This window comes from Danio rerio, chromosome 3 (assembly GCF_052040795.2).
Source record: "Danio rerio strain M-AB ecotype USA chromosome 3, GRCz13ab, whole genome shotgun sequence".
In the NCBI taxonomy this organism is placed as follows: Eukaryota; Metazoa; Chordata; class Actinopteri; order Cypriniformes; family Danionidae; genus Danio; species Danio rerio.
This window is the reverse complement of record NC_141023.1, coordinates 68,110,293-68,120,000: the sequence shown is the minus strand read 5'-3', so window position 1 is coordinate 68,120,000 and position 9,708 is coordinate 68,110,293. Positions and strand designations below refer to the sequence as shown.

At 45.6% G+C, this 9,708-nt stretch overlaps 1 protein-coding gene across 1 annotated transcript in view; it reads left to right on the top strand.

The window, feature by feature from the left end:
- The window catches only part of sox9b (SRY-box transcription factor 9b), a 6,067-nt gene extending 633 nt beyond the window's left edge, over nt 1-5,434 (top strand). Inside the window, 2 exon segments of the mRNA NM_131644.1 lie at nt 2,435-2,682; nt 4,332-5,434. Coding sequence (NP_571719.1) covers nt 2,435-2,682; nt 4,332-4,912 — 829 coding nt within the window. The 3' untranslated portion in view covers nt 4,913-5,434.
- Nucleotides 5,435-9,708: the final 4,274 nt, after the last annotated feature.

Genomic DNA, 9,708 nt, shown 5'->3' with positions numbered 1-9,708 from the left:
AGTTTGTTTGACTTGACATGAGAAGTCAAATCTGTAGTCTGTAAACATCAGCAGCACCAATAACTCTCCTCTATTTTACTCAGTGCACTGCAGACTGTACTTTCAATTAAGGGCGGATAAAAGCGCGGTGAAGTGTGGAGGAGCATCTGACACTCATGAGGCTTCTTCAGCTGTATATATATATAAGCTTGCTTTGGTAACATAGTAGATGTAATATGAGTTTAAAGGGAATTACTCTGCACTAACTCATCTCTCTCTCCCTCTCTTTCTCTCTCTCTCTCTCTGTCTCTCTCTCTCTCTCCTGCTTCATTGGCATGGCGAATGCTCCACATGTCTTGCTAAAGCATGTGTGGTGTTTGCGATGGTCATAACACATGGACACACAGCAGTAGTGGAAAAGCAACAGTATTTAACAGAACATTCACCAGTCAACATTTCAGGATAATACTAAATTATGATGTAATATAATAATGCACACTGTTGGTTTGTGTTGGGACGAGATGCAGGAATGAAGTTATTAGCTGATTAATTCTTCATTAAAGTGGATTGAACAATTAAGTTGTGCCCTGAAGAACTCGAGAACTGCGTGGTTTCAGCTCATCTTCCTGCTTCTCTCCTCTTTAAAATATATGACGAGTTCCTTCATTCATTCATTCATTCATTCATTCATTCATTCATTCAGCTTAGTCCCTTTGTTAATCAGGGGTTGCCACAGAGGAATGAACTGACAACTATTCCAGCATGTTTTACCCAGCTGACCCAGTTCTGGGAAATATGTGTAGAGTTGCGATGCTGAAAGCTCGAGTGCTCTTGTGAGGATGGCGTTCCTGTATTCTAGCTGTTCTCGTGTGTTTATGATGATGGATGTTGTCTCTCTCTATGTCACTGCATGTCCAACTCTTGCTATTCAGGAGTGCTTTGAGTTTTAAGACAGAGAAGAAAAATAAATGTAATTATTATTGTTATTGTGGTGCAGTGGGTAGCAAAATCGCCTCACAGCACTCAGGTCACTGGTTTGAGTCTCGGCTGGGTCAGTTGGTGTTTCTGTGTGGAGTTTGCATGTTCTCCCCGTGTTGGCGTGGGTTTTCTCCGGGTGCTCCGGTTTCCCCCACAGTCCAAACACATGCGCTATAGGGGAACTGATCAACTACACTGGCCGTAGTGTGTGAGTGTGTGCAAGAGTGTATGGGTGTTTCCCAGTACTGGGTTGCAGCTGGAAGGGCAACTGCTGTGTAAAACATATGCTGGATAAGTTGGCGATTCATTCCACTGTGGCGACCCCTGAATAATAAAGGGACTGAGCTGAAGGAGAATGACTGAATAATAATCAGGAACACTGCATGCCTTAATTAATCTAGACTCATACAGCTTTCACTTCACATATTCACTAAATATATATGTTTATTTGTATACGTCTAGTTTCCATGCTCACTTTATTTACTTCAGTATAAGTTTCTTAAGCAGACAGAGTTTGTAGATGGTAGTAAAGATATCATCATTGCAGACTGCTGAACGTCGGCAGTAACGGTGTGTGTGTGGTGTGTTTGCAGACTACTGAACGTCGGCAGTAACGGTGTGTGTGTGGTGTGTTTGCAGACTGCTGAACGTCGGCAGTAACGGTGTGTGTGTGGTGTGTTTGCAGACTACTAAACGTCGGCAGTAACGGTGTGTGTGTGGTGTGTTTGCAGACTGCTGAACGTCGGCAGTAACGTTGTGTGTGTGTGGTGTGTTTGCAGACTACTGAACGTCGGCAGTAACGGTGTGTGTGTGGTGTGTTTGCAGACTGCTGAACGTCGGCAGTAACGGTGTGTGTGTGGTGTGTTTGCAGACTGCTGAACGTCGGCAGTAACGGTGTGTGTGTGGTGTGTTTGCAGACTACTGAACGTCGGCAGTAACGGTGTGTGTGTGGTGTGTTTGCAGACTGCTGAACGTCGGCAGTAACGTTGTGTGTGTGTGGTGTGTTTGCAGACTGCTGAACGTCGGCAGTAACGGTGTGTGTGTGGTGTGTTTGCAGACTACTGAACGTCGGCAGTAACGTTGTGTGTGTGTGGTGTGTTTGCAGACTGCTGAACGTCGGCAGTAACGGTGTGTGTGTGGTGTGTTTGCAGACTACTGAACGTCGGCAGTAACGGTGTGTGTGTGGTGTGTTTGCAGACTACTAAACGTCGGCAGTAACGGTGTGTGTGTGGTGTGTTTGCAGACTGCTGAACGTCGGCAGTAACGTTGTGTGTGTGTGGTGTGTTTGCAGACTGCTGAACGTCGGCAGTAACGGTGTGTGTGTGGTGTGTTTGCAGACTACTGAACGTCGGCAGTAACGTTGTGTGTGTGTGGTGTGTTTGCAGACTGCTGAACGTCGGCAGTAACGGTGTGTGTGTGGTGTGTTTGCAGACTACTGAACGTCGGCAGTAACGGTGTGTGTGTGGTGTGTTTGCAGACTGCTGAACGAGGGCGAGAAGCGTCCGTTTGTGGAGGAGGCGGAGCGGCTGCGGGTCCAGCATAAGAAAGATCATCCAGACTACAAATACCAGCCCAGACGGAGGAAATCAGTGAAGAGCGGCTCAGCAGAGTCTGAAGATGGAGAGCAGACGCAGATCTCCACCAATGCGCTGTTCAGAGCCCTGCAGCGGGCAGAAACACCCGACTCCAGCACCGGCGAGCTGCACTCTCCTGGAGAACACTCCGGTAAATTACTGCACCGACACCTGCGCTACTGTACTGTGCTTTTACACCCCTGACTCCCGCTCTCACCCCGCAGACTTACACAACGCCTGCAGACTCATAAAGCTTATCTGCGGCGCTCTTGTTGTCGCTGAGTATCTTTATGAGCTTTCTGCTTGCGTCAGCTCACGCCAGATCAAGTTCAAGTTCAACTTTACTGAACACACACTGCAAAACAGGCTATACCTACTGCTGTCCTGCTTATAGTCCAGATATCTATCTATCTGTCTATCTATCTGTCTATCTGTCTATCTGTCTATCTATCTATCTATCTATCTATCTATCTATCTGTCTATCTGTCTATCTGTCTATCTATCTATCTGTCTATCTGTCTATCTGTCTATCTATCTATCTATCTATCTATCTATCTATCTATCTGTCTGTCTATCTATCTATCTGTCTGTCTGTCTGTCTGTCTGTCTGTCTGTCTGTCTATCTATCTATCTATCTATCTATCTATCTATCTATCTATCTGTCTATCTATATATTTATATATGTATATATGTTCAGCTTAGTCCCATTATTAATCTGGGGTAGCCACAGCGGAATGAACCAAAAACTTATCAAGCATATGTTTTACGCAGCAGATGCCCTTCCAGCTGCAACCCATTACTGGGAAACACCCATACACACTCATTCACACACTTACACACTTACACACACACACACACACACACACACACACACACACACACACACACACACACACACACACACACACACACACTCATACACTAGTAATCTAGTTTTCGCTTGGATGTGAGATTATTCTGCTTCCCCCATTGGCAGATTGTTGTTCACGGTGTACAGTATACACTATTATCAGGATATTGAACTACACTGCAGTTAAACAGATGCCTTCAACAGGTATAATGCTTAGTGTGGTATACACCGCATACATGTTCAATAAATAGCTATATTACTGTTATTACTTTAAAATACAACTGAATTTGGTGAATTATTAACTCCACTTTATTGAACAATTATTATCTGTATACATCAGTGTTATGTTCAGATTAATGAATGCTTTCGTAACTGTCATTACATTGACTTCAGTTAAATGCACTGATGGTAATAAATGACCAAGCCGAATGAGTGAGTGAGTGAATGAATGAATGAATGAGTGAATGAATGAGTGAGTGAATGAGTGAGTGAATGAATGAATGAGTGAGTGAGTGAGTGAGTGAGTGAGTGAGTGAGTGAGTGAGTGAATGAGTGAATGAATGAGTGAGTGAATGAGTGAGTGAGTGAGTAAGTGTATTTGTAGGTGCGCATGATGCCAGTTGCGTCTTCATGATCCTGATATTGAGCTCATTCTTGATGTACAAGCGGACGTGGACACTTGGCTTGGCTTTTTGCCTGCCGTTCTCCTTCACTTCACATGTGGACACTAAAACAGCTCATTCTGCTGCAGACTGACATTTCCTTATTATCTTATTCTACTCTTGATCATGTAGTCATGAACACACTTGTAGAGTAAAGCTGATATCTGCATACATGATCATCTAACCCTGACGTCTGAACTTCTGAAACGATCACACGTCCGCTGTGGAATGAGGTCAGTAGATATGATTGAACATGTCTGATTTCTGTGTGTGTGTGTGTGTGTGCAGGTCAGTCTCAGGGCCCCCCCACACCACCCACCACCCCTAAAACGGATCTGCCGGTGTGCAGTAAAGCGGATCTGAAGCGGGAGCGGGACCGAGAGCGCCCCCTGCAGGACGGCATCGACTTCGGTGCGGTGGACATCGGCGAGCTGAGCAGTGATGTCATCTCCAACATAGAGGCCTTCGATGTTAATGAGTTCGACCAGTACCTGCCTCCGCACGGGGCCCCGGGGCCGGCCGGTGCAGGGTTCTCCAGCGGGTACGGCAGCGCAGCCTGGATGCACAAACCGCTCGCGAGCAGCTCCATGGCTAATGCCGGCGAGCAGCACCAGCAGAGGGCGCAGATCAAGACGGAGCAGCTGAGCCCGGGTCACTACAGCCAGCAGCCGCCACAGCAGCAGTTCTACAGCGCCCCCTACAGCCGAGCGCAGTATACAGAGTACAGCGAGCAGCACAGCGCCTACTACAGCCCGTACCCCACATTCAGCTACAGCAGACCCCCGTACACCCCTGCAGCGGCGGCGGATACTGCACACACACACCACTGGGACCCGCAGCCCGTCTACACACAGCTGTCCAGACCCTGAGCAACACACACACACACACACACACACATACTCGCGCTCGCACTGCTGGAGACGCTCTGAAGTCCGCCTGAATCACTATCAGCAGTGTCTACTCTGCCCGCTCACATCCATACTCTCCAGGTACTCAATCAAAATGCAGTGTTTGGAGCGGTGCTCCTTCTGTTGACGTTAACCTGAGGGTGTCCATGGCAACTGCATATCTAGATTCTTAACCACACCCCTCTTAACCGTTAGTTGGCTATGAGAGATTGATGCGCACAAAGCAAAGCCCCGCCCCCTGCTTATCTTCTCATGTGGTCATCTTCAATCTAATGTGCAGTGGCGCTCCTGCTAACAATAACCTGAGGGTTTCCATAGCAACTTGTCACCTAGGAATTATACGGTTCTCTCTTTCTGAGATTAGGGTTAGGGTTAGGGTTAGATTCTGAGATATTGAGCTTCAAAGTTTTTGCACTCCACAGCAAACAGTGTGTGTGTAACGGTCGTTTTTTAAATAAAAAGTCCTAAAATGTAAACAACTTATGAAAAACATCCCATAATGTAAATAAGTTGTCGTTCAATAAGAATATGTGAAGAACTGAATTTTGACCAAAATGTCAGATAGAAGCTTATAATTCTAGTGTGATGAACTCTACATCTATATTCTTAGCCACACCCCTCTTACAGCCATTCTGCTATGAGAGAGCGAGAGAGAGAGAGAGAGAGAGAGAGAGAGAGAGAGAGAGAGAGCTGCGATATTGACTCAAACAGTTCCAGGAAGTTCATTACCTAATGTTTGATAACAGTACAGTAACAGTATAGTCTTATTTTTAAAAACTTCCTGCCTTTCAAAAGTGCTAAACCAGCCGTCTACAGCTGTAAGTGCTAATTTCTGGGAACTATTGAGAGCCAGCATTTCTGTCTCTCTCTCTCTCTCTCTCTCTCTCTCTCTCTCTCTCTCTCTCTCTCTCTCTCTCTCTCTCTCTCTCTCTCTCTCTCTCGCTCTCTCTCTCTCTCTCTCTCGCTCTCTCGCTCTGGCCCTGCTATGAGGGAAGGGTCTAAACGTAAGCCCCGCCCCCTTCTCAGCTGTATGTTATGGTAATCTTCAATTCATATCTGAGGATCTACTTCTGCATTTGGAGTGACGTCAGCCTGAGGGTTTCCATAGCAACTGCATAATAATATTCTTAGCCACGCCCCTGTTAGCGTGCTATGAGGGAATGCTGTGCAGAAGAAAGCCCCGCCCCCTGCTCAACATTCGGCTGCAGATGCGAGCGCATCCTCACGCTGACTGCAGGCCTCGGCTGCTGCTGCTTCAGGCGGACTGTACAGTGCTGAAGAGCTCCTGACCGTGCCTTCTCATGATATTTTTCTAGATATAATGAACCCAGCAGAGTTCCTCTGTGAGGACAGGCTGGAGACGGTTATTTTAGTATGTACTGTGTATTTTTGTAAAGACTCTTGATCTGCTGGACGTGTCGTCTCCTCTGTGTATATTGGTGTGGGGCTTCAGCTCATCCTACAGTCTGAGACGCCACCGCTTGTAGAGTCTGTGCCTGAGCGTAAATCAGTCTCTGTGAAAAACACACTGCCTTCATCCGCCTGTGCCTAAAGACACACACACACACACACACACACACACACACACTCTGCTGGAGCTCAAACAGGAAGTGACCTTTGACCCGAGGCTGACCGGAGCCCCCCATTGGTCAGAGTCTTATCCTCTTTAATTTATTCATCAGTCTTGATTTGACTTGAAAGTAATACTGTTCTTATTCCTGTCTTTGGTTTGATGCGACTAATTTGTGACGAGTTGTTCTCCAGAGATGATTACGATTTAGTTGTAGCGCAAACGTTAACCGTCTCCTTTATTTATCATTGGTTGATGTCTAAAGCTGTTGTTTTGATAATCTAGTTGACTTACCAGTGTGGACATCTTCATGGAGACAACTGGAATCTGTTGTTGTTGTTGTTGTTGTTTGGGTTATAGACGTGTGGCCTTCATAGATCTCTGTGAGAGCACCAGCATCTCTGTCCAGCCCCGTTCTGTGTGTGTCCGTCATATAAAACACGCCGCCCTCTTCACAGAAGCTTATCTTTTGTATCATATTGTTTGCAATAAAAGAAAGATCCTCAACATGTCCGCTGTCCTTGAGTTTGTCTTTTCACTGAAACACCATCACAGCACTTTCACTTCTGCCAATTTAACCAGATCTGATTGATTATTGATGCAGCACAGGATATTCTGGTTTCCTTCAAAAGAAGCTAGACAGGTGTAGGAGGGAGAGAGCAGACTCCTGATCAACTGATCGGCACTCACATCCCTGTAGACACACAACGCTATCAGACGTTAACATTGGCTGGATTTAGGTCGCCAGCGTCTATGGACAAGGTTATTCTGATGTCCAATAATGACGTTGATATTTGGTTGATTTAAGGTTGTGTTGGCAAGTGACCAAAACGTTGAGACACCAGCGTCATATTGACGTCAAATACTGACATTTATTCAGGTATAGCAACCAAAATCCAGCGTCATATTGATAGCCTCCACACAACATCAAGCTGCAACATCATTAGACGTTGATATTTGGTTGATTTTAGGTTGTGTTGGAAAGTGACCAAAATGCATTATCCATCCGATGTGGAACGTTGACGTTTTGACGTTTGGTTCAGACATCAACCTGATTTCATTTCCAAACTGAATGCAACGTCCCACATCTGTCCTCCACATCAAGAGTCCAGTGTCAGTCTGATGACATGATGGCGTCCTGCCTGATGTGTCTTCACCGGAGAGCTGAAAACTTTTATTTTATTTTAAGCCTTTATTTAACCAGGAAAGAAGCTGAGATTAAATCTATCTCTTTCACAAGAGTGTCCTGGCCAAGATAAGTGACCCACTGATACACATACACGTGACTAAGAGCAATACATGTCAACAGTAATGAAAATACAGCACCACGACTCTTCAATCATCTCCTATTGTACACATGAGGATCTTCAGATGACATGTTTTAAACCCACTGCTTCATTTGAAGAGTGCAAATCCCAGCAGTTTAAGCCAGATCAGTCCTAACCTGAGTGACATTCAGACTAAAATACGACTCGAGAGTTACTGGTTACTGGAGCCGTGTGGACTCTGACACTAATGCCATCAACAGATATTTTGTCTTCAGAGTACCCCAGACTGAGTCAGCACAGGCGCCACTTCATCTGGATTACATGAATTCATCTATTTTCCTCAGGCTTAGTCTCTATTTCAGGGGTCACCACAGCAGAATGAACCGCCAACTATTCCAGCATATCTTTCACACAGTGGATGCCCTTCCAGCTGCAACCAAATACTGGGAAACACCCATACACACTCATACACACTCATACACTATGGCCAGTTTAGTTGATCAGTTCCCCTATAGCGCATGTGTTTGGACTGAAACTCCCGGAGGAAACCCACGCCAACATGGAGAGAACATGCAAACTCCACACAGAAACACCAACTGACCCAGCCGAGACTCAAACCAGAGACCTGAGTGCTGTGAGGACACAATGCGACAGCACTGAGACCCTGTGATGTTTAGAAATAATGAGTCAAAATGAAGTGAGTTTGTGCTAAAAACAGTGTAAATAATCTGCCACTGGAGGAAGCAGAATACTCATGTCTCTCTTTAATATTAAATTATTTTACTAAGCCCATTGTGTAAGAATAAACACAAGTTTATTCTAGTCTAGAAAATGCTTCTTGGATAAGGAGTTTGTAGATATCTGGACTGGAAACAAGACTATGAGCAGAGTTTGAGTGCAGTGTGTTTCTCCTGAAACTGATCCAGAATGCAGAGCAGCTGTGCTCAAGAGCAGCTGTGTGAAACAGGTGTGTGTGTGTGTGTGTGTGTGTGTGTGTGTGTGTGTGTGTGTGTGTGTGTGTGTGTGTGTGTGTGTGTGTGTGTGTGTGTGTGTGTGTGTGTGTGTGTGTGTGTGTGTGTGTGTGTGTGTGTGTGTGTGTGTGTGTGTGTGTGTGTGTGTGTGTGTGTGTGTGTGTGTGTGTGTGACAGATTGAACAGTGCCATGTGTTCAGTACATACATCTGAGTAAAGCAGAGGCGGAGGGAAAACACACACAGATGCAGAAACAGCGAGCTCTGCTCTGGGAAACCAGCACACTTCTGTATTGTTCCACACTCTGAAGATGACCCGCGCTGGGGAATACCCCAAACACACATCACATTATCACATGAGTTATCCATGATGATGGCAGAGTTCTGCAGCAGAGCGATGACGCTGTACAACACTGCTCTTACTCTGAGTCTGTGTCTGATTATAGTGCAGATCTCCACATGATGTCCTGTTCTGCTCCAGATCTCCACACACTCCTCACTCCAGCAGATCATCCTCTAGACTAGAGTAGAGTATAGTGTTGTGTTCAGACATCATGAGAGAGTTTCTCCTGACACAAGCTCAATCACCTGACAGTGGAGGAACTGAAGGTCACTTGGAAATAAGAATATCGGCAGATTCTTGTGTTTGTTAAAGCGGTCTCTATTTCAGCTCAAGTCAGTCTGGTGTTTATATCCTGATAAAGCTTCATCAGTTCCCATCATAAGTCTGAGCAGAACAAACACGTCTTCTTTACCACTTGTGAAGTTTATTTATACACTAATGTGGAGAGGATCAGGTGCTTATGATTGATCACAGCTGGTCCCGCATTATCCAATACATGATTAACCAATCAGACACCTTGAAGATGGTGTCATCTTCATCCTGAAGAATTCCCCCTTCCTCCCCTACTCCTCCTTCTTTCCTACATGGGTGTCACGGTGGCGCAGT